Source organism: Zootoca vivipara, chromosome 12 (assembly GCF_965207765.1).
Source record: "Zootoca vivipara chromosome 12, rZooViv2.hap1.1, whole genome shotgun sequence".
Taxonomy (NCBI): Eukaryota; Metazoa; Chordata; class Lepidosauria; order Squamata; family Lacertidae; genus Zootoca; species Zootoca vivipara.
In genome coordinates, this window is record NC_142595.1 from 3,723,080 (window position 1) to 3,747,756 (window position 24,677).

At 43.9% G+C, this 24,677-nt stretch overlaps 1 protein-coding gene across 5 annotated transcripts in view; it reads left to right on the plus strand.

Annotated features, from left to right (window-relative positions):
* Window positions 1-24,677, plus strand: part of COL15A1 (collagen type XV alpha 1 chain) — a 137,586-nt gene that overhangs the window by 39,195 nt on the left and 73,714 nt on the right. The window contains exons 1-7 of one of the 5 annotated variants that reach the window (XM_088656385.1): window positions 7,127-7,644; window positions 12,056-12,603; window positions 17,337-17,411; window positions 18,579-18,668; window positions 22,662-22,806; window positions 23,085-23,203; window positions 23,723-23,860. In XM_088656385.1, coding sequence (XP_088512511.1) covers window positions 7,215-7,644; window positions 12,056-12,603; window positions 17,337-17,411; window positions 18,579-18,668; window positions 22,662-22,806; window positions 23,085-23,203; window positions 23,723-23,860 — 1,545 coding nt within the window. In that variant the 5' untranslated portion in view covers window positions 7,127-7,214. Of the gene's footprint in view, window positions 1-7,126; window positions 7,645-12,055; window positions 12,604-17,336; window positions 17,412-18,578; window positions 18,669-22,661; window positions 22,807-23,084; window positions 23,204-23,722; window positions 23,861-24,677 lie in introns of those variants that run through there. The other 4 variants (XM_060282156.2, XM_088656386.1, XM_088656383.1 and 1 more) reach the window with 4 other exon arrangements.

A 24,677-nucleotide genomic window follows, 5' to 3' on the forward strand; every position in this document is an offset into this window, starting at 1 on the left:
GGCGGCCATTTTGGAACAGGGCAGAGCAGCATCAAAAGTCGCTTCTGAGCATACTCTGCCCAGTTCCAAAATGGCGGCAGTGCTACTTCCGGTCTGCTTGCATTCTTTACTTGCATTCTCCCAGACTATGTTCCCTTATTTCTCAGGCCGGAACTTGGCAGCTATGTCTCTCGCAGAGGAGGAGAGCTCAGGGGATCTGATGGCTCACAGGAGCATTGGGGAAGGTCTGAAGTGTCGGACCTGAGTGCTGTGGAAGGAGAGGCGCCAGAGACCAGAGAACCTGCTCGGCAGTTGAGCAGTTCGGGGGGAGAGGGGAGTGTTCCCGCCCCTTCACCCCAGGTCCACAGGAGGGACAAACGCCGGGAGCAGAAGCGCAGCCTGAGGGCGCCAAAATTCATTTGTTGGAGGCGTTTCCGCCAAGCGGCACTTCCGGATTCTGAATCAGACTGAACAGTCATGGACTTTTTAGCTTTGTCTTGTACATAAAAGGTAAAGGTAAAGGGACCCCTGACCATTAGGTCCAGTCGTGACCGACTCTGGGGTTGCGGCGCTCATCTCGCGTTATTGGCCGAGGGAGTCGGCGTACAGCTTCCAGGTCATGTGGCCAGCATGACAAAGCCGCTTCTGGCGAACCAGAGCAGCACACGGAAACGCCGTTTACTTTCCCGCTGTAGCGGTACCTATTTATCTACTTACACTTTGAGGTGCTTTCGAACTGCTAGGTTGGCAGGAGCTGGGACCGAGCAACAGGAGCTCACCCCGTCACAGGGATTTGAACCGCCGACTTTCTGATCGGAGTTTGAAGCCTCTTACTCATGAGAAGCCATTCGGCGCCCTTACAGATACCCCCGATGCTCTGTGCCCAGAGTGACTGAACTGGTTGCGCTGCCCTCTATCCGCCTCTGAAGGAACATCTACTTCATATCATGTTGTGCTAAAAATGTACAGGAGCCCTGAAAATTCTGGCTAACAGCTTGGCTTTTATTATATAACCTAATGTTCCTGATTTGTACAGTTTGCTAACAGCCATTGGTTCGCAAAGTCATTCCAGAAAGCTCTGGAAATCAGCCCTTCCTCTACTTGGAACGTTTCAAGACACTTGGCATGGAATTACTTCCACAGATTATGGGAAAACTTTTTAAAAAGTAGGTCACATCTGCAATGTGAAGGAGTGCTCTGACGAGAGCATTGAAACCATAGATGAGGAACTTGGCAGCCTGCAGAGTAATTTGGAGAAAGAGATTTGAATGATCTTTACTTGCATTCTCTCAGACCATGTTCTTGCACAGTTCCTAGTAATTTTAAAGGTCTTGTGCCCTTGAAATGAACAGCTCTACCAAAGGAACCATTTTCTTTTTTCTTTCTCTCTTTGAGGGATGGCTCTTGCCCGATTAGGAATTCATAGCCTAGTGTCTGCGTGCCAAGGCCTCATTCAGAGTTGTGGCGATTGCTACCAGGTAGGCGAAAACCAAATGGCTGGTGCCAGTTTGCCAAGTGGAAAAATTCCTACCTAGCCCCAACAATATGGCGGCCGACAAGTGTCCATAGCAAGGTCATGTCAGAGCAAAGCATGGAAAGAGGGTGGGTGGGTTGGGAGATTGGGCGAAAAGGGTGTGAGAGAGGGTCCTGGCCAGCCACACTGCGGTTACCATAAATCAGGCATCCCCAAACTTCGGCCCTCCAGATGTTTTGGACTACAATTCCCATCATCCCTGACCACTGGTCCTGTTAGCTGGGGATCATGGGAGTTGTAGGCCAAAACATCTGGAGGGCCGCAGTTTGGGGATGCCTGCCGTAAATCTTCCATGGCCATGCCCTCTCTCAGTGAAAAAGTGAGCAGACTTCTGCTGTGCTGTCCTTGGGAGAGCAATATGGGTAAAAGGAGGTTTAGTGTGGGTGGGGGCAAGCCTGGTCAGGGGTCTGTGGCGCAGACAGTAGGTGGCTGTGCAGTGCATGAGCCCCTTTCCAGCCTTGGGCCTGCAGAGGCAGCTACTGAATGCCAGGCCAGCTTCAAGTAAGACCTCCCTCATCCATGACCTGATTGTGGATGAGAAGGTGACATGGTTTGTATTCCTGAGACCTGGTAGGCAAGCAAGGTAGGGTTGGTCTTATTCAGCAGTAGTCAGTTGTCTACAGGGTGCCCTGGATAGGCTGTCCAGCATCCGAGCAGAATTGAGGGTGGGGCTGGGGGTGTTTGTGTTGCTCTCTCTAGGCCAGACATGCCCAAAGTCCGTTTCGGGGTTCTAATCCGGCCCGCTGGTCACTTTAACCCGGCCCCTGTTGCAGTTTATTTCCTGGGGTAAAATCCTAAAAACAACTTCAACCCTAAAAAAGCTCAACAACTTTGGGGTAAAATAATTTTAAAAAAGCTCAACAACTTCAACCCTAAAAATAAGGTTGTTGTTGTTGTTGTTTAGTCGTTTAGTCGTGTCCGACTCTTCGTGACCCCATGAACCACAGCACGCCAGGCACTCCTGTCTTGCACTGCCTCCCGCAGTTTGGTCAAACTCATGTTCGTAGCTTCGAGAACACTGTCCAACCATCTTGTCCTCTGTCGTCCCCTTCTCCTAGTGCCCTCAATCTTTCCCAGCATCAGGGTCTTTTCCAAGGATTCTTCTCTTCTCATGAGATGGCCCCCTTCATGGATCAATGCCTTGTCGTGGCGAAGGGGCTTGAATAACTCAGAGAAGCTATGAGCTATGCCATGCAGGGCCACCCAAGATGGACAGGTCATAGTGGAGAGTTTTGACTAAACGTGATCCACCTGGAGAAGGAACTGGCAAGCCACTCCAATATCCCTGCCAAGAAAACTCCATGGACAAAGACAATTCAACACTATTCTTTCTTTAAAATCTGATCCTGTGGTATGCATAATTTCATTTGCCAGGGATGAAGGGAAATTTCTGCCCCTTAAACAACATAAAAAATTGTTTGCAGATAGAGCCAAATGTCAGGTAGGGGTTTTGTACTCCAGTTTCCCTGCCAAGAAAACTCCATGGACAAAGACAACATGGACAAAAATAAGGTTAACAACTTTGTTTGGCCCTTTGGTCACTTCATCAAATCTGGCCCAATTTGAAAAAAAGCTTGGACACCACTGCTCTAGGCTTTCCCTCTCTCACACAAGGCTTCCTGTCCCCTATAACTGGCATTGGGTAAAGGAGGTTGTAGAAAAGAGTTAGATAAGTGTGTTAGGTATTAAGATTTAGTTATTATGTTATTGTTAGTTTACGATTTAATTAGAATAGAATTAAAATTTGAGATAAGTATAAGTGATTTATTGTATTGGTAAGGTATTATGAGTATTATTAGATTTAGAGAATTATTAAAAAGATTGCAATTAAGATTTGGAAAGTGCTAAGGAAGTGATATGTAGAAACGTAGCTGGGAGGGAATGGAGGAAGCCAAGAGAGATACGTAATATAAGATAGTATGAAAATATTGTTGTTTTTGTTGTGTTGTATAAAACTGGCATTGAGTAATCAGAGCAGGCAAGGAATTCTGCTGATTCACTGCCTGCTTCACTGCTCAGGAGCCTCCCTGTCTGAGCTAGCAAAGGTGGGCTCGGAGGTGCTGTTGAAAACTCCCAGACTGCTAGTTCTGGGGGATTTCCACCATACCTGGGACAGCTCAGGACTTTACAGCCACCACCATGACAGATATGGAGCTGTCCCAGCATGTCATCAACCTGCTGCAGGTGGCAGGTGTTGGTTCAAGGAAAAAAATAGCTATAAAATGATCCTAGATCCAGGTTTGGGGGGAAAGTATTCTTTGATGGGAGAACCCAAGAAGAAATTCTAAATCATAAAACACACAGCAAAGTGTGGAAATATAGGCTGATGGACCTTTAAAATATGCCCTTGTGAGTTCTTCTTCTTATATTTGGTTCCAATGATTGTTTATTTCATTGTACGTTGTTTTGAGTTACTTTTTGTGGAAAAAGCGGCATATAATAAACAAGTAAGTAAATCAATATTAGGCAGCTCCCTTGGAAGCTGGAAAGGCAACAACTACTTGTTCTATTAACATTTCCTCCAACTGTTTGCTTGAAATTGTTTCTAATATGGTATTTTTAACTGTTGTAACCTATCCTGGGACCTTATGGTGAAGGGAAGGTCATAAAAATAAATAAACCGTGCTTTCTCTTACACCTCTTTTTCTTCAAGTCATAATCCTATAGCAGCAAGTTGCAGCCTCACCAGCCGCCTAATTAAGATGAAAGCAGCTGCCCTGATAAGAGGGGAAGGGGTAAGTGCGCAAGGCTGACTGTAAGAGTCACTGGAGACTCAGGCGGCCTCAGTGGCATAGCTGCCAAGTCTCCTGTATTCCCCGGGAAACCCCTGTTTTTCCAGCTGTTCCCAGCCGGAAAAAACAGATTTTTTTGTTTTTCCCCGGTTTATTCTGGCGCGGCGGCTATTTTGGAACTGGGCAGAGCATGCTCAGAAGCGACTTTTGATGCTGCTCTGCCCAGTTCCAAAATGGCTGCAGCGTGACTTCTGGTGTGGCGGCCATTTTGGAACTGGGCACAGCAGCATCAAAAGTCACTTCTGAGCATGCTCCGCCCAGTTCCAAAATGGCGGCAGCGCTACTTCCGGTCTGCTATTTCTGGTCCGGTCCTTTATTTCTCGGGCTGGAACTTGGCAGGTATGCTCAGTGGCTAGAAGGCAACAGCAGTTCATGCACTGCTTGCTGCAAGACTGGCTTGCTGCATTGTGCTCTCTATGTGGGGCATCCTTCGCGCTTCAGAGATCTGCATCGGTTGCCGACTTGCTATTGAGCCAAGGTGTTGCTCTTAGTATATAAAGCCCTTGACAACTGGGGACCAGTTTGCCTACAAGATCACATTGCTCCACAGGAGCCCACTTGATTGCTTCATTGGGTGAAATTGACACTCCTACGGGTGCCACATAATTCCTGCTCTGCCTCTCTACGGACTCCATCGTTTAGTGTGGCAGTGGCTACACTATGGAATTCTCTGCCTACTGAGATCAAGCAGGTGGCTTCACTCCTTTTGGCACCTGCTTAAAACATTCCTGTTTAGACAAGCCTACCCAGATCCCTTGAAAGCGGAAGTAATTTTAACCCATCTTAGTATTTTAACTTTCATATGTCTTAATGTAGGTTGTGGTTTACTCTTGATTTTACTGTTTTATCTTTTGTAAACTGCTTTGAGGTTTTTGGCATTCAAGCGGATTATAAATGTTATGAAACAAATAAATAAAATAAGAGCCATGTGGCAAGCTGCTGAAGAGGCCTATAGAACCACTTTGGGCCTCACCATCTTTCCCCTAGCACTTTTGTCTGAGGGGAAAGTGAACTTGGGAGGATGGGGGGGGAAGTAAGCCACAGGGGCTTGCACTATTTGCTCTTTAGGAATTCCCGTACCCCCCTGCGTTTTCTATGTGATTGGGGCAAGTCCAGGTGTTTAAACCCTCATAGTGTTTCAACTTGGGTCCACTGCTATTGTGTGCCATTGGGCTCCGATTCTTGTCCTGCACAGATTTCAAAATGGAAGCTTTCAGGGCTTTTGGGGGAGGGAGAAATTTTTGGGAGTGTCTTGATCTACAACCATAAAATGACATTTTATCATTCTTGGTGGACATGTAAAAAAAGAAATACATACATACATTGATACAGCAGATTTTAAAGGTTAATAGTTAATTGAAGCCAGAATGCTTTCTTTTAAGGTTAGTGGATACACAATTGAAAAAGGATCACGGGAGATTACCCCAATGCAGTATATGATCACAGCAGCGAGACTGCTTTATGCACAAAGATGGAAAGATACAGCCTTGCCCAGGGCCGTCTTAAGCACCTTTGCCGCCCTGGCGCTGTGGTGTGACGGATCCCTCCGCCGCCCCCCACCGCCCCCCACCGCCCCGTTTTCCAGCGCGACAGGCGGGTGGCTGGGCTCAGTGCGTAGCGCGGTTGCCGAGGGCGCTGCTGCGCGACAGGCGGGCAGGCTTAGCGCGCAGCGCTGCTGCCGATGGCACTGCTGCGTGGCGGAGCGGGTGGCTGGCGGGCGGGCGCAGCTGTGAGGCGCCCCTCCGGTGGGCTGGCACCGTGGCGCCCTGCGCCACCCAGCCTGGCCGTAGAGCTGGCCCTGGCCTTGCCCACTATAGAGAAATGGTTGATAAAACTATTGGACTTGACTATTACTGACATTTATTAAGCACTGGAACTTTCTTACGGACTTTTTGTGTGAAAGAGTAGTATCTGGATTTGAAGAATGAATAAAATACTGTTTTATGGAAGATAGAATGGTTGGATCTTAATGAGTGAATGCTATATTTGGCTGCAGGACAGAGAGCCGGAAGGCCTTATATCTTCATTTATTTTTCTTCATTTCTCCCTCTCTCTTTCTCTCTCTCTCCTCTTTGGCTTTCTCCTTAGGTCTTTCTTTTTCTTTTATTGCTTTCTTTCTGCCCTTGTTCATTTCTATATTAAGCAGCTGTTTTATTTCAGTATATTATAAAAATATACTTTGTAATAGGTATGTATTTCTGCACATCTTTGAATAAGCATTAATAAATAACTCTCAATATATATTTGAAAAAAGATATGTAACCATAAAATAAATAGCATGCTCATTTGGATGCTTTTTTCCTGCTTTCCCCAAAATTATGAATTATTACAGGTGGGAAGAAAGAAGAACACGGGGCAGGGTTGGAGCAGAATGTTTAGGAGCAAATCTCACTCACACCTTAACACTCCTGTGATAGGATTCACAAGAATAAATCTATATCCATATATTCATGTCTCACAGAAGCCTTTATCAAATGCACCTGATGAAGTTTTCTGTGTTCGCTTACACACCCCTGGTTCTTCTGAGTTTAATGAGAACCTTGCTTCCTAATTCCCTATGGGGAGACTTAACACGTGATGGAATTCTCTGAAACTGCTTAGGAGGCAAAGATTTGGGATCAGGGAGGGAGGCAGACTGGCCCTCTTTACTGTGATTGGTAAACACAAAAGACTCCTCCTAATACTGGCTGGCAAACCCTTCATTTCCACAAGAAAGGAAATTGCTAACTAACAGGCTTTGCAAAAGGATGAAAGCTTGTTAGAACCATTTAAGAGGAGCAGTTGGATTTTGAGAAGGGCAAGCTCCTGCTTCCATCAAAAAGCTGATACGCGGAGAACAACATGGAGCTTCTTTTAAAACAGGCAGAAGGATGAAGTTGCTTCTCTCCACTCTGACAGGCCAGTTGTAGATGTTGAAGCAGAAAGGAATTTCGACCCTTTGTGTGCCGGCTTTCAAACAGAAGATGCTTGCTAAACTTGCCTGGCTATTTCTCCTAATGTCATCTGGCCTGGTGCAAGGACAGTGGTGGTGGCAACGGCTGTGGGGCTCTCCTGGGACAGCTATTTCACCTTTGCAAGTGACTGCCAGTCCTGTTACTTCTCCCACGCCAAGGATATATTCAACCAGTGGCTTGGCATTGAGGGAGACTGGGGCCCGCTCAGCAGTTTCAGCACCGTGGGATACTCCTGGCATGGTGTCACATGTTGCTGGTGTACCTTCCAAACCTACCTTAGCTACTGGAAAAATAGCCGTGCATTCCCCTAGGAAAACGCCTATGGAATTAGATCTGGAGTACAGAACAGCAGAGAAAAGAAATATGTGGAAGCAGAAGAAAGCAGGTACATTAGCTGTAAAATAAGAGATTGCCCCAGCAAAGTGGACTGCTGGTTTTCTTGTGATCAGTGGAGAGAGACCTTGATTCCAATTTCTGATCAGTTGTTGGGTGGTCTTGTGTAGGTCATTATTTCTCAGGGCTCGTCCACACTTCTGCTTGCCCCACTCATCTCCCCCTCCCAGAGAAACTCACTGCTTATTTACCACTAAATCAAAATAAACATCCATTGGTTTTCCTGCGGGTTGATGTTTGTTCCGATTCAGCAGTAAAGAGCAGTTTTTCCTGGGGAAAGTGGCGGGGCAAATGGAAAAACACTCAGACCCGTGCTTTCTAGGGATAGGAGAAGTGGAATTATGGGCAAGCCCTCACCCTCAGACACTCTTTTGTGAGACTGGAATAATAAGTTGCCTTTCTATTCAGCAGGTTATTGTGCAAATTAATTGCAATGAATGCTATTACCTACCTTAAGCTTTGGGGGTAGGGTCCTATCAAAAGACACATGCACCCCACTCTGCCTCTGTCTCCCCCACCCCCTAAACACACAGTAAAGCCAGGGCTTTTTGGCTATTACCTGGCAAGTCCTCTCTCCAGTAATGCTTGGTGTGCTGAAACCACATACCATGTGTGCCCCATCCCTCACTGATGTTGCATTAGTGCTCAGCAAGGACTGCCTAGGCATGGGAAGCAGCCAGCGCTGAAGTACATACTGTCATGGAAAGTGTTGCCAGCCATATTGGCATGCTGTAGGGGCCATATGTGTTTCTTTATGCAAAGCATGGGTGTGATTGTGGACGAGGCTGGTTAGAAAAACTCAGAAAAGACTGTCACAGTAGGCCAAACTATGTATTATGCTGAGAGGTCCACGGTTGGTCTCCCGATTCATTCCCTCCTCCCCCCACAAACGCAGCTGTGGTGGGTGATGCTAATTTGATTGGAGTTTAGCGTAGCAATGAGGAAAAAGTACTTGCAATTTTGCCAATCATTTGTAAGTGGCAAAATTTGGGGAGGTATTTTAGCAGAGCTTTTAAGGGGGTTAACTTTTTGGAGGTGGGGAGACTAATTTAGCAGTGGTGGCCTTGCTCTTGGTGTCTGTCATGTGTGTCTGGTGCAATGACATCATGTAGCACTTCTGGAGAGAAAATGGCAGTGCTTTTTTGGGTTTTTTTCCTGGGGGTACTCAAGGGTACGTACGCAGTACTAGCACCTTTCCCCCCCAAAATGTTAAAAGTGTGGTACTTACTGTAACAACTTTATTTCAACCATCTTGAAATAAAGCTCTGGGGTCCAAGGGAGGTAGTTTCTGATGACCTTTCTGTACACCCAAATTCAAAAGCTCTCCTCTCGGAAGCCTTAACTTTTCTACTATGGAGCAGTCAGCCGCTTTGAAGGGTTGATTTGAAAGATTAAAAAATGGCATGATGGCACAGAGGATGAGGTGGATAACTTCTAACTTCATTGGGGGGGGGGGGCTCGCCACTCCCACAATTAAATTTAGTATGCCTTCATGTTCCTATGGCTTCATTTCGTTTGTTTAAAACTTGGAAGATTAATTATTGGTTTCTCTGCATAATTTGTGTGATGGCTATAATGATCCTGTTTAGAGCATTTTGTTTGTAAACCTCTTAGAGGTTTTCTGTGAGCAGTATATAAATTTTGATAATAATACTGTAAGTTATTATTTATATGCCGCCCACCTGACTGGGTTGCCCCAGCCGCTCTGGGTGGCTTCCAACAAATTAAAAACATTAAGCATAGTAGAACATCAAACAGCGAAAGCTTCTTGATACAGGGCTGCCTTCTGATGTCTTCTAAAAGTCAAATAGTTGGTTCATTTCCTTGACATCTGACGGGATGGCGTTCCACAGGGAGGGTGCTACTACTGAAAAGGCCCTCTGCCTGGTTCCCTGTAACCTTGCCTCTCAAAATGAGGGAACCGCCAGAAGGCCCTGTATCTGAGTGTATCAAATGCCGTACATTAAAACAATCACCACCATCTCATTTAGGAAAAATGACACACTAATGAAAAATTCCACATTATTTAATTACGGGGGTTGCAGTACCATAACAGCATGTGTCAATAATTCAGCTTGGGAACCAGAATAAAAAGGTAAATGTACCCCTGACCATTAGGTCCAGTCACAGACTACTCTGGGGTTGTGGCGCTCATCTCGCTCTATAGGCCAAGGGAGCCAGTGTTTGTCCGCAGACAGCTTCCAGGTCATGTGGCCAGCATGACAAAGCCGCTTCTGGCGAACCAGAGTAGCTCACGGAAACACCGTTTACCTTTCCGCTGTAGCGGTACCTATTTATATACTTGCACTTGACGTGCTTTCGAACTGCTAGGTGGGCAGGAGCTGGGACCGAACAACGGGAGCTGACCTCCATCGTGGGGATTCAAACCGCTGACCTTCTAATCGGCAAGCCCTAGGCTCTGTGGTTTAGACCACAGCACCACCTGCGTTCCTCTGGGACCAGAATACTGGTCTTTCCATATACCAACCTGCCCTAATCTTACGTTCTGCTGGGGAGGCACCTCTTAAAGTACCTTCTGTGCCTATGTGCCGCTGAAGGAAAGACTTCTCTTTTGTTGTTATATTGATTTATTTGAGAGAAATGCTGGTATTGTGGCATTATGGCATTATGATGACGTGTTATTGGTATCACTGGGAAATCTTCGAAAAAGTGCAGCTAAGTTACTCCTTCAATTATTTTAAAATCAAATCACAATATAAGAGAGCGTGCAAATTTGTTGTTTAGTTGTTTTGTCATGTCCAACTCTTCATGACCCCATGGACCAGAGCACGCCAGGCACTCCTGTCTTCCACTGCCTCCTGCAGTTTGGTCAGGCTCATGTTAGTAGCTTTGAGAACACTGTCCAACCATCTTGTCCGCTGTCGTCCCCTTCTGCTTGTGCCCTCCATCTTTCCCAACATCATTGTGTTTTCCAGGGAGTCTTCTCTTCTCATGAGGTGGCCAAAGTATTGGATGGAACCTCAGCTTCAGAATCTGTCCTTCCAGTGAGCACTTAGGGCTGAATTTCAGGTTTGATCTTCTTGCAGTCCATGGGACTCTCAAGAGTCTCCTCCAGGACCATAATTCAAAAGCATCAATTCTTCGGCAATCAGCCTTCTTTATGGTCCAGCTCTCACTTCCATACATCACTACTGGGGAAACCATAGCTTTAACTATACAGACCTTTGTCGGCAAGCTGATGACTCTGCTTTTTAAGATGCTGTCTAGGTTTGTCATTGCTTTTCTCCCAAGAAGCAGGCGTCTTTTAATTTCGTGACTGCTGTCACCATCTGCAGTGATCAAGGAGCCCAAGAAAGTAAAACCTCTCACTGCCTCCATTTCTTCGCCTTCTATTTGCCAGGAGGTGGTGGGACCAGTGGCCATGATCTTAGTTTTATTGATATTGAGCTTCAGACTCTCCTCTTTCACCCTCATTAAAAGGTTCTTTAATTCCTCCTCATTTTCTGCCATCAATGTTGTGTTATCACCATATCTGGCATATTGAGTGTAGCACCTTGACAGCATCATCTTTTAAACTTTTTTAATAGTTCGGCTGGAATATCATCACTTCCACTGGCCTTGTTATTAGCAGTGCTTTCTACCAGCTAAATAAAACAGTTCAAAACACATGAAAGAAAACCAGCCTGTCTATTAGTGGGATTTATGAAGATAATTCCAGATACTTAATACACTCCAAGGATGAAATCTTCCCATTTTGTCTTTTCCCTTACAGTCGATACTTGCATTTTTTTTCTTGCTTCATTTCAAACTATGTAGACAAGCTGGATTCCAAAGGATTAATATAAAGCTGTTCTATAATGGAGGGGATTAGACTGCACTTTCCTGTACTCTGCTCTGTGTAATTTAAACAAAAGGAAACCTTGTAACGATTGTGCTGCCAGCCATACTTTCAAACGTATTAGCAACAGATTTTGGCTAGCCCTTCCCTCGCACGAGTTGAGCTTGTGTTTCATTTCTACTCTTTGAGTCATTCCAGATAACCCCAAATCTCCTGGTCACCCTATTTTTGTACTAGATTTGTCAGTGCCAAAGAGTTCTTTGAAAAACACAAATGCAACATGCAATCAGGTTTCCCCAATTTTTGGAAGGGACAGCCTGAAAGCATTTGGAGCCAGCGGTTCTACCACCTCTCTGTTGAATGAAGGGAAATGAGGGTGTTTCTAAGGAAGAGGGAGAGCCTGTGGTCTGAGGGAAGAGGTCAGTGCACCAAGCTATGTGCCAGAAATGTTGTAACTTCACAGCATCCCTGACCACTGGTCCTCTTAGCTAGGGATCATGGGAGTTGTAGGACAAAACATCTGAAGGGCCGCAGTTTGGGGATGCCTGGTTTAGATGGATACACCACAGGCCTTAGGATAAATACTTTTTGTTTTGTGTTACAGAAAGAGGGTCAAAGGAGCACCTTGATCTCACCGAACTAATAGGCGTCCCGCTGCCACCATCTGTCTCCTTCATTACCGGTTATGGAGGGTTTCCAGCATACAGTTTTGGACCAGAGGCTAACATTGGCCGTCTAGCAAGCACACTGATACCTCAGCCGTTCTACAGAGATTTTGCTATCTCCGTCACTGTCAAACCAAACAGTGACCGTGGAGGTGTCTTGTTTGCTGTAACGGATGCCTTTCAGAAGACAATTTACTTGGGAGCCAGACTCTCGCCTGTGGATGACAGCACCCAGAGAATAATCATGTACTACACTGAGCCAGGTTCTCGCATATCCCGAGAAGCTGCTTCGTTCAAAGTCCCAGTGATGACCAACAAATGGAATCGCTTTACAATAGCTGTACAGGGCAATGACGTTGCATTGTTTATGGACTGCGAGGAATACCACAGGGTGCAGTTTCAGAGATCGGATCAGCCTTTGCTCTTTGAATCGAGCTCAGGAATATTTGTTGGCAACGCTGGAGCAACAGGACTGGAAAGATTCACCGTAAGTACACCATGCAGTAAATGTGTGGATTATTCTGCAGCTAGTCTATCACAGCGGTTCTACAGAAAAAAGGTTTGGTCCATGGCTCTCAGGGCCAGCCCAAGACATGCCCAAGGAAAAGGGCAAAATGGCGGCACCACCACCCCATTCCACATGCAGAAGCTGACTGTACTGGCACTGGTTTTGGGACCAGTCTGCTGCACCAATAAGCAGCAAGCCAGCTTGGCGCACAAAGCTCTGCCTGCTCCCTGCCCCTCAGCATCTGCTGCCTCGGCCAGTTGTCTCGTTCTGCCTAATGGTAGGGCTGGCCCTGATGGTTCTTGAGACAAGGAGAATAGATACTATTGGCACCTGGAAGGCAAATATTAGCGGTAGTTACTAAGCGTGTGTCTGTGGGGGGGGGGGAGAATCCTAGCAGGGGATGGAGTGTGTGCATTTCTAAGTGAACTAACCCAATCTCCACGTACCATTCTGATAGATGGATCATCTGTTTCACACTTCCTTGAACTTTGCTCAAAAACACCCCCAAATTCATTTTTGGGTAAAATATGTTTAGAAAGGCATATACTGAGATATAACTATTTCATGATAAAATAGGTACAGTGGAACCTCGGTTTACGAACACCTCAAGTTTACGAATTTTCGGTTTACGAACGCTGCAGACCCATCTGGAACAGATTAATTCACTTTCCATTACTTTCAATGGGGAAGTTCGCTTCAGTTTATGAACAGACTTACGGAATCAATTACACCCATGCTTCGGGTTTAGTACGCTTCAGGTTGAGTACTCCACGGACCCGTCTGGAACGGATTAATCCACTTTCCATTACTTTCAATGGGAAAGTTCGCTTCAGTTTATGAACGCTTTAGTTTATGAACAGACTTCCGGAACCAATTGTGTTCATAATCCGAGGTACCACTGTATTTATTTAACAGAATGTAAGCCTGAGCATAGGGACTTTTATTTTTTTAAAAAAACCGTTGCATATTAGTGAGGAAATGAGATGGAACGTAATTATGACATACACTGGAAACAGGTTATTCCTATCCATGGCAACTGGTATTCAGAAGCAGTGCATAGCTGTCATGACTAGTAGTCACTGACAGCTTTATCCTCCACAATTGTATCTAATCCCCAAGTTGGCAGCCCTCACTATATCTTGTGGTAGCAAATTCCATTGTTTAACCATGTGCTGTGTGAAGAAATTTGTCCCAAATCTTCCAGGATTCAGCATTAGTGGGTGACTCTGAGTATTGTGTGAGAAAAGGGAAACTTCTCTATCTATGGTATTTTCTCCACACTGTGCGTAGTTCTATGGACCTCTGTCATGTTCCCCTTTACTTTCCCCTCCCAAAATGTCCAAAACGTTAAGATTGCTCCAATTCCTTGACAAGGTTGCTTGTCTTTTTCTGCACCTTTCCCAGTGTGATGACCAGAACAGAATACAAAGATGCCAACAGGATTTTTTCTTTTTTTTTTCTTTTTTTTTCAATTTTTTTTTTAAATTTAAACTTTATTGAAATTAAAATTAAAATGGACACACACATAAGCACATACACAAATTTGAAATTATAATAGTAACATACAAAATCATATATAATAAAAAGAAAATAATAATAATAATAATGGAATAATGACCATATTACTTAAAAATTAGAATCATACATTCCCTTCAAATCAAACTTAAATTATAATATTTGTGGCCCTAAAAAAGAATTACGAGTGAAAACAAAACATTAAAGAAAAAGAAAAGAAGAAAAAAAAAGAAAGAAAGAAAGAAGAAAGTAAGAAGAAAGAAAGAAAAAAAGAAAGAAAGAAAGAAAGAAAAAGAAAAAAGGGAAAAAAAATTCCATCTATGCTCCCCTTTACTTATATCTCTTTATCTCCTCCTCCCCTATTTGACTTCCACTTATCTCTCTCACGGGTTCGTCAAACACTATATTACAGTACTGCTTCTCCAGATTTCTTCTAATATATAACCTAGGATATCCTATATATGCAAATTCAACCTTCATCCATTCAATCAACTTAAAATAAGTCCAAGCTGTTCATTACGAGATCTTAAAAGTAAACCCAGGATTTTATTGTGGGGCACTGTCTTTTCATGTATTCTCCAAACTTATCCCAAGCACACTGGAATTTCTTATTAGAATATCCCCTAATTGAATTGGTCAGGTTATCCAGGTCTAAATATCCAAACAATTTCTCCCGCCAATCCGCAATGCTGGGTACTTCTTTGTTCTTCCAATGGGACGCAATCAGAGTTCTTGCAGCTGCCACGGCATACAAGAACAATGACTCATCCTGCTTTTTAATTGTATTATCCATAACTCCCAGTAAAAAGGATTCTGGGGTTTTCTTTATATTATATTTGAATATTTTTTTTATTTCTTCAAATACCTGATTCCAGAATTTTTTTATTTCTCCACAGTGCCACCACGCATGTATGAACGTTCCCGTCTCCTTTTGACATTTCCAACAAAGATTGTCCTTGGTTTTGTACATTTTGTGAATTTTTACAGGGGTTAAGTACCACCTGTAAAATAATTTAATCATATTCTCCCTAATACCCTCCGAGGCTGTAAAATTCCAAGATTGTGTCCACAGTTTCTCCCATTCATCCATATGTATATTTTTCCCGACATCTATGGCCCATTTCGTCATCACTTCTTTTACCATCTCGTCTTTCGTTTCCCATTCGAGTAATATGTTATACATTTTGGAAATTATTTTTGTGTCTGAATTTAATAAAAAGTTTTCCAGTACAGAAGGTTCCTCCAAAAAACCTCGTCTATGTTTATGTTCATTAAATTTACTATGAATTTGGTGATATTGCATCCACCCATTTAAATATTGTTTTACTTTATCATAATTCTTTAATTTCAAGATTCCGCCCTCCACTTCTAAAAGGTCCGAGTACTTTCTCCATTTCGCCTCTGTATTTCCCTCGTCAAGGACACAAAATCACATACGAGTATATGCAAATTCATGTCCTCTTTTTTGAGTGGAACAGAAGACTCAATCCAGACATACACACATTGAGCCTAGAAAAAATCCTGTATACAGAGCCAACAGGATTTTTTCTAGGCTCAATGTGTGTATGTCTGGATTGAGTCTTCTGTTCCACTCAAAAAAGAGGACATGAATTTGCATATACTCGTATGTGATTTTGTGTCCTTGACGAGGGAAAAACCCAGGTCAGGATCCCAAATATGAGCTGGGTGCGGACCTGAGGGAAGCCTTCTTGCTCTTTCAGCTCTGCCCCCTGGCCTAGCCCACATCCAAACCTGCACCCCCATTTGCCAATCCTGGTTGCAGGTTTGGATCCAGCTCCTGCTAGGCGGTGCAGGCGTAGGCCCCCGCCACCCATCCGGACTGGGCGCTGATCCTGAGCCACCCTCATTGGGGCCCTTGAAGGAACTTCCGCGGTCCCTCAATGCCCTGTAGCAAGAGGCTGGGTGGACCTTGTCCTACAAGGAAATTGTAAAATAATGAGGGAAACAAGACCCACAATGTTTTCATTTCCCCCCAGATGTAAGCTCTATACTTAGGAAGTATGGAGCACTAAGGACAGAAAATAAACATGAAATACTGTTCATAAGTGAAACAAAAAAAATCCTTCCAGTAGCACCTTAGAGACCAAGTAATTTTGTTATTGGTGTGAGCTTTCGTGTGCATGCACACTTCTTCAGAAAGCTCATATCAGTCAATCATTTCAATCATTTCAATCCATGTGAAAAGGTACATGTAAGTGCATTTCAGTGCATGTTGGTGCACTTTGTTCTCTCCTGAAATATACTCGGAGTCGAGAGTGAATTTCATGCTCTTTATTCAGCTCGTAGTCATCAAGGAGAAGAAGAGAAGAATGGCTCTTTCCCCCAAACCATCTGCTTATATACATTATTTACACAATGGGCTTTGCGTGATTGGCTACTTCAGGGCTACACCTGTGGGCCAATCAGTTTGTGGATTGACTTCTGCCAGCAGCCTGATTGGCTGCTCCTACAGGCCAATCAGGTTGCGGATTCACTTCTGCCAGCAGCCTGATTGGCTGCTCCTGTAGGCCAATCAGGTTGCGGATTCACTTCCACCTGGAGTTGGATTGGGTGGCTCCTGCAGACCAATCAGACTGCTGATTCTGGATCCTATTGTTCTATGATTCAGCTCAGTACATAACATCTCCCTTGCCTTCCCTACCTCCCTTTGACAGATTCTCAGTTGTAAAAGCTCCTCAGACTTTTTACTTTCAAAAGCACATGTGCACTAAAGGTGCTCTGGACTGTCGTGCTATTATAATATGCTGTCCTGCATTCCTCGAAGGAAGGGCAGGATTGGAGTTCAGTAGAGGCAGTACGCTGCTGAATACCAGTTGCTGGAAACCGCAGGACGAGGAGTTGCTGTTGTGCTCAGGTCTTGCTTGTGGCCGTTCCATGGGCCCCTGGTTGGCCACTGTGAGAACAGGATGCTGGACTAGATGGGCCACTGGCCTGATCCAACAGGGCCTTCTTATATTCTTAATTTAATCTCTCTCTTTCTCATGGCAGCCATTAGATATCTGAAAATGGCCACAATTCCCCATCCTTTTCTTCCATTGCCCACAGTCCTTTATATCACAGTTAATTCATCTACATCTGTTCTTTTCAAAAACAGCAACCACCACCCAAAGTGTCCAGTCCCCCCATGCTCTTTGTGTCAGAATGTCACCTTGATTGACTCTTCTGGTTCCTTTCAGGGCTCCATCCAGCAACTCACAATCAAACCAGATCCAAGAGCTACCGAGGACCAGTGTGAGGATGATGACCCATATGTGAGTACTTCCCTGTACACATTTTCTGCAGTTACAAGGATTGGAAGCTTGGTTTTGATACAGCTGTTTCCACAACAAAAGCAGGAGTCCTCGCTTTTTGTTAAAAGTTGCTTACAACTCCCAGTGTGCCCAGCTCTTCAGCTGAGGGCCACAAACCTTGAATTCCACTCCCCCCTGGGTAGGAAAGCAGCTATGGGGGGGCCTACAAAGTACAAAGATGTTTATTCGGCTTTACGCCCATCATAAAACACAACACAACAAAACAAATCAAATAAAACAGCGGACTCGTACAAGCCACAAATAATATAACACAATTCACAGCTCACAAGGACAAATATTAACAATTCAAAAAGAAAAGTTTAAGATTATGATTAAAAATTTAGGCACTACGCTAAAATCAATATCTGATGCCATTATAGAAAATTCTTATAACTATCAATAATCTGCTAATATTCCATTCCGTCTCTTGTACGAGAGGACGGCTGTTAGGAATTTAGCAACCTGTAGAGTAATATAAGGATCCACATCTTGAAGAACCCAGGCAAGCTGTAGGTCAACTGGTTTGTCAGCCATAGGCTGGATTATGGAGTTTATTATACTGGCACGAGCCGAACTGTACATAGGAGCAGATAAACATAACATGATGTAGAGATTCAGATGTTTTAATTTCACAAGCACACATTGAAGAGACTTGGCCCTTAGTAAATCTATGTCTCAGCACGTTTGTTGGAAAAACATTAAACCTAGCTTTAATGAAGGCATATCGGTGAGACGCGACGATGTTAAATAGGACGTAGCACGGTAAATGGAGGGGGGCTGTTTTCGCTTCACCAGTTACGGGTGAGATGAAATTGTGCAAGATCTTGCACACTCACTTTTTGCTGCAACAGGCTAAATTGTTTGATGCCTGTTTGGTTTAATGATTCTTTACAAGGGTTGTGTTCATTAAGTATGAACTTGGAACTACCGTACATGCAGCAACAGCTGACTGCACCAAAGATGGATAGCCTAGGATTTATTCTTCTATCTTACTTAATGAAGTAATTATTGCTTTGAACATACATGTGTCTATGCAAATTGCTAAGGCTTTCTCATTACATTACACTCATTATGTATGGAATTCCTCATGTGGGACAGTCTTAATTGTGGCCTGCCTGTTTCTCATAGGCTTCAGGAGAAAGCAGTGGCTACAACAGCATTCAAGAACAGGAGGGTGTCCCTGAGACACGTGAAATCATTCGGCCCTCACAAGCCCCAGTAAGTATTATGATAAAGGTAAAGACGAAGGACCCCTGACAGTTAAGTCCAGTCGCAAACGACTCTGGGGTTGTGGTGCTCATCTCGCTTTACTGGCCGTTTGTCCGCAGACAGTTTTTCCAGGTCATGTGGCCAGCATGACTAAGCCGCTTCTGGCAAACCAGAGCAGCGCACTGGGCGCCATTTACCTTCCCGCCGGAGCGGCCCTAATTTATCTACTTGCACTTTGAGGTGCTTTCGAACTGCTAGATGGGCAGGAGCTGGGACCGATCAACGGGAGCTCACCCCGTCGCGGGGATTCAAACTGCCGACCTTCTGATCAGCAAGCCCTAGGCTCAGTGGTTTAGACCACAGCGCCACCCACGTCCCCAAGTATTATGATAAAGGTAAAGGGTAAAGGGACCCCTGACCGTTAGGTCCATGGGAGCTCACCCCGTCACAGGGATTTGAACCGCCGACCTTCTGATCGGCAAGCCCTAGGCTCTGTGGTTTAGCCCACAGTGCCATCCGTGTTGCTAAGTATTATGATAGTGATTATTTATTAAATTTCTACACTGCCATTCATCCAAGGATCATAGGACAGTTTTCAGTATAAAAACACAAAAATACATGCCATCGTAACTTTTTGTTGTTGGCATCTGTCTGTCTCAGGAGGCAATGAGGATTGCGCCTTTGGGGGTGAAGTCAAACCATTGGTGAATTACAGCACTTGCTGTGGTTGTAGAGACTGATAAGGGAGAAATATAATTAAAAAATTCCTTCCAGCAGCACCTTAGAGACCAACTAAGTTTGTCATTGGTATGAGCTTTCGTGTGCATGCACACTTCTTCAGATACATGCACACAAAAGCTCATACCAAAATAAAAACTTAGTTGGTCTTTAAGGTGCTGCTGGAAGGAATTGTTTTATTTTGTTTCGACTACGTCGGACCAACACGGCTACCTACCTGTAACTAGAACGAAGGGAGAAACATGTTTTGCTACAGCTGGGGCAGATGGAGGCATCTGGTCCTCCTCTGGTCACTGCTGTGGATAACAATAAAAAGCAATACCACCATTGAAAAGGCCATAGATTGTTTAATTAGCCAATGGCCTGGGAGAAGAGGAATTATTTAGATCTTGTTCAGCTTTATCCATAGGAGCCAACTCCTAGGGGCCAAGGGGTCTTCGCCTGCCCTCGCAATAAAATGTTTGAGGGGGCAAAGCTGATGAGCATTGCCATTCAATTGGTGTGCATGCAGTGTGTCATGTGAATGATTATGCAGGGTGGGACTTACTTGGGCTCCTCCGATATTTTATTCAAGTCGGCACCCCTGGCTTTATCTTAGTGGCTTCCTATTAACATGCAAAATAATGTTCTATGCACTGAAAGTCATAGCTGGCAAAGGCAAAATGATATGCTTATGATTATACCAATTTAACTTTAATTCAAAACATTATTTCTGTTGTTTGCATTGTAAATACGGTTCATCAATAGATAAATAAATAAATGGCATTAAAAGGGTTATTTCTCATTCCCAGAAAGTACTTCCTCTGAACCTACAAGTAATAGTTTGGGATAGTTGGGATGTTTCCACTTTAAATGGTTTGCTGCTGACGAACAGCCACCGGCCCACCACCCAAATGTTTCTAGTGGGTTAAGTTCTTGTTCCAATCACCTTGTCATGGTCTGAGTGACAGAATCACAGCAGCGGGGAATACTCAAAACCTACAGCAGGAAGTTCTTCTATCAGATATGTTGGTTACAATTTCTGTTTGGACACTATTGTTGCTAATTGGAATGACACCTGGAAGCATTCCCTAATTAATGGTGGGTGGTGACTTCTTTCCATGTTCTGCCATTGCTGCAATCTGCCCCAATCACATTGAAATGGAATAGAATACAGTGGTACCTCTATTTACGAATAACTCTACCTACGAATGTTTCTACTTACGAACAGAGCTCCGTCCGCCATCTTGGATGCTGTTTAGATAGGATTTTTTCCACTTACAAATTTTTAGATAGGGTTGCTTCTACTTACGAATTTTTTATCCCAATGCATTCCTATGGGATTCGACTTACAATTTTTTTCGACTTACGAATGTGCATTCGGAACACATTAAATTCGTAAGTAGAGGCACCACTGTATGTGGAATCCCACCTCCACCCCTCACTGGCAAGTTTTACTACTCTTACCAAGCCATTTTTGCTTCCCTTAAAGTTCTTCCGTTGTTTTTCGTAGAGCAGGGAGCTCCAGAACTGTATTAGAATTATTTGTTACGCAAAATTAACGTTATACTAACTTATGTTAGTTTAAACATTTATATATACAGAAATGCATTTTGTACACTTTCCTATCCAGTAACGTGAATGATTCCATAAAGATTAGGGTTTTCCCCGTGTCCACTGCGTAACTTATTTATAATAGTTATTTAAAGTAGGGAGTAATATTAATATGAACTATAATGTGCTCTAAGGTGCTAGCGTGTAGATTCTGGGCTTCAGTGTTTTTGTACATTGCATCAGGGGATCAAGTTGAATCTCCCTTAAAATAATTCAGTGGGAGAAGATACTTTCCCAGCAGATGCAGACACTGAACCAATGCAATACCAAGGGATGAAGCGGAGAGGAGAGGTGATTTCATGGCTTAAAGACAAGTACTATCCTATATGTAGCCTCTTCACTTGCTCCTTTGGCAACTGTTTCTGCCCTTTATTCTGCCTCCGGACAAAGAGCAGCTTGTGTGAAGCCCTAGTTACAGCTACACTAAGGCTCTTTGTGTGCGATAATCACCCCACGTTTTACATTGTGTAGATTTTGAAGCCAAACATTCATAAGCCAGAAAGCCTCGTGAAGTGATCCATTTTTTAAAGACGTAAGAATTTAATGGGAAAGTTTTTTTCTTTGATCAGGATTCATAGCTTCATTTTTAAAAAAATGGTATGTTAAAGTACAGTAATACCCATGGACTTAAAAGGGCATGCTAGCTAGAGAGAACTTCAGTGCGTTGAATTTCCCAAGATTTATGCTGCTGCTAACAAAACTTCAAAAGTTTTTGCCAGCTGTGAAGTGTCTACATGCCAACAAGTCCCCGGATTTATATACTGGCTGCAGAGAGTGCTCACTGGATCTCAGTGTGCCCTTCCTTGCCAAATGCTAAAGCAGAGCTCAAGACTGTATATAATAGTCACCCAACAGATGCTTTTGGAAAGTGGATGTTCGCACAGAAGCACTGCAAGCAACCAAGCAAGCTTTCCAAAGCCACTCTCTGTGCTGGAAGCATGTTGTTTAGTCGTTTAATGAAGGCCCATACTTTTAAACAACCCAGCTGCCCGTCAGATGAAGATGTTGCCTAGAGCACTTTGCAAAAATGCTCCTGTAACAAACACAATTGCACTAAGATTTTCATACGCAGGTGTTTTTAGCTCATAAAAATGTCTGGTTTCAGGCAAGGGCAATATCCTTCTAGAAGGGATCTTCTGCTTGGAGATGGAAGGGACCTGCTGGCTGTAGCAATGTTTTGGATTGGGACTGGCTGAACAGGGCAGAGAGCTGATTGGCAGAGAGCAGGAGATTGACTGAAATACCTACCTCTCTAAGTTTGAATGGAGGGCTTGGTGGGAAACAGAAAAGTCTGCGGCTTTAAGAGTTTTGTGAATTTGGAGGAAACTTTTGCACTTTTTGCTTACAATTCCCACTGGTTATTGCCCTAATGGACCAGCCTCCGCTGGTATTACTTCTAACTTACTGGGTGTGTGAAATGACAGAAATGTTAGCTCAGCAGAATTACTTCCATGGGCATTTGCCAACCACACCCTCTATTTCACAGACTTTTGAATATTTATTCGATTATTATTTACAAAGTAAGTGATGTTTAGGGGGGGGGAATAGCATTGTCATGGATCCAAAAGTACCGTGAAAAAGAACAAAGCACACAGATTTATGCTCTGCCTCTCACAACGTGATTTCCCAGTAATAATATCCAGATAACATTTGCCTTGCATTCTTGTCTAGCACCTGACTCAGAATGTATCTGAAGAAACAACAGCTGGACCAGTAGGAGCCCCACCAACCACAGCACCTCATTCTGAAGAGATGGACTTCTCAGGCCACCATCTCTTAGAAGCAACATTGGGACCAACTGAAGTCCAAGAACAAGGCACTGTAATTTTAAGCACTTTGCTTGTGTCAGTTTAATTGTAGCTTAGAGTGTTATGATCATTTCAGTTAAACGCTACCTTTAAAAAAAACAACCCACAGTTGTTTTCAGCTTAGAATTTGTCTTTTGCTTTGTTTTGGTATTGTCATTTACTGTCTTCCCCCCTGGATGAACCAAACTAACATCATTACGTCATTCCTGACAGATGATGTTTTATTATGCAATCTCTTCCATATTTTTATGACGTATGCAATTTTTGCCTCCCCCCCCCCTTTTAGGTTTAACCACTACAGAAATTAGAAAACAGGAAAGTGAGCTTACCACTATGGCTCAGGAAATATTAAAAACAGCACCTGGGCCCCATGAAAGTTTTCTGCAAGTTACAGGCAGAGAAAAGGCAAGTATGGTTTCATGCAGGAGTACGGCTGCAGTCCGTCATCCACTTACTTGAGAATCAGACCTGCTGGACTCAGTGGGGCTTACCTCTGAGTAAACATGTTTCGGATTGTGCTCTAAAGTTGGATTCCTTTGATTCCTTCCTGGGAGGGGCTGGTGTGGGGAATCGGCTGCCCTTCCCATGGAATGCGGCATGCCAGGGTTGTGTCACACTAACAACTTTCTTCCACACAATTGTGCATGAATATATGTACTGTACTGGCTTGTCCTGTTTTGCTGCTTGTGGCAAATAGGGAAGTCCTGCCCTGCCCCTGCTGCACACACCCCACACCCTCGCCAAAGCATCCCTTATCTAGGTAGCACAGTCTCTTTAATTTCAGCCTTAAAGTATGAAAAGGAAGTTCACTGTCCAGTTCTAGCCATGTTTATTCAGAAGTAAACCCATTTGTTCCAAATGGGATTGAGTTTCAAATAAATAAGTTTAGGCTCATAGCCATAACTGTATATTTTCTACCTGAAGGGCCAAAAAGGTGAAAAAGGTGAAAAGGGAGAGGAAGGGCCACCAGGACCACCAGGAAAAGCAGGCCTGGGTGAAGCAGAACATGGGACTGTTGGGCAACCTGGGCTTCCTGGAAAGCCTGGACTGGATGGTCAACCTGTAAGTATTGCACTCTCACTGAACACCAGATCTGTGCAGAATGTTTTCTGGTTTTGTGAGGCAGCATAATTGGATACAGCCACAAAAGCTAGCAAAAACACTCACCTTGATGTGCATTTGCACTGTTTCAAGGTTATTCAACACTCTTTTCTCTTTCCCTGGCTGGTATTTTTTCTTAGCACATTTTCTTTTCTTTTATACTGTATTTGGTCCTAATTTGCTTTGATCTCATTTGCCCACACAGTGTTGTTAAATTCCGTTGGCTGCAGCAAGCCATGTCATTAAATAATAAACACAAAATAATATTTTTTGTCTTTGTGCATCTGTGATGTCACCACATCAGGCAGAACATAGTGATGTTGTGAAGAACAGTATGCAGATTGCCACAACTAGTGGGATTAAAAGGCAGTGAGGGCATTGAGGGGATGAGGGTAGTGAGGACAGGTAAGGAGTGAAATGTTTCTATGAGGAAGAAGAAAAAGATGTTTTGGTTGTTGAATGCTTCAGAAGTTGCTTTGGTTGTTGAATGCTTCAAAAGATGTTTTGGTTGTTGAATGCTTCAGAGGTTGCTTTGGTTGTTGAATGCTTCAGAAGATGTTTTGGCTTTCGAATGCCGACAACCCAGAAGTTGAATGGCTTCCAAGGCTCGTTTCCCCATTTTTTGCCATTTCAAAGGTGGAATTGACGTCTGGGGGAGGGAAATTTCCAAAAGGCGGCACTTTGTCTTGGACCTTAGGCAAGTCAATCGAAAAATCACAGGTTTTGGGGCATCAACAACTTTCAGTTTTTACTTTTTGAAATCTGGCAACCCTACCTT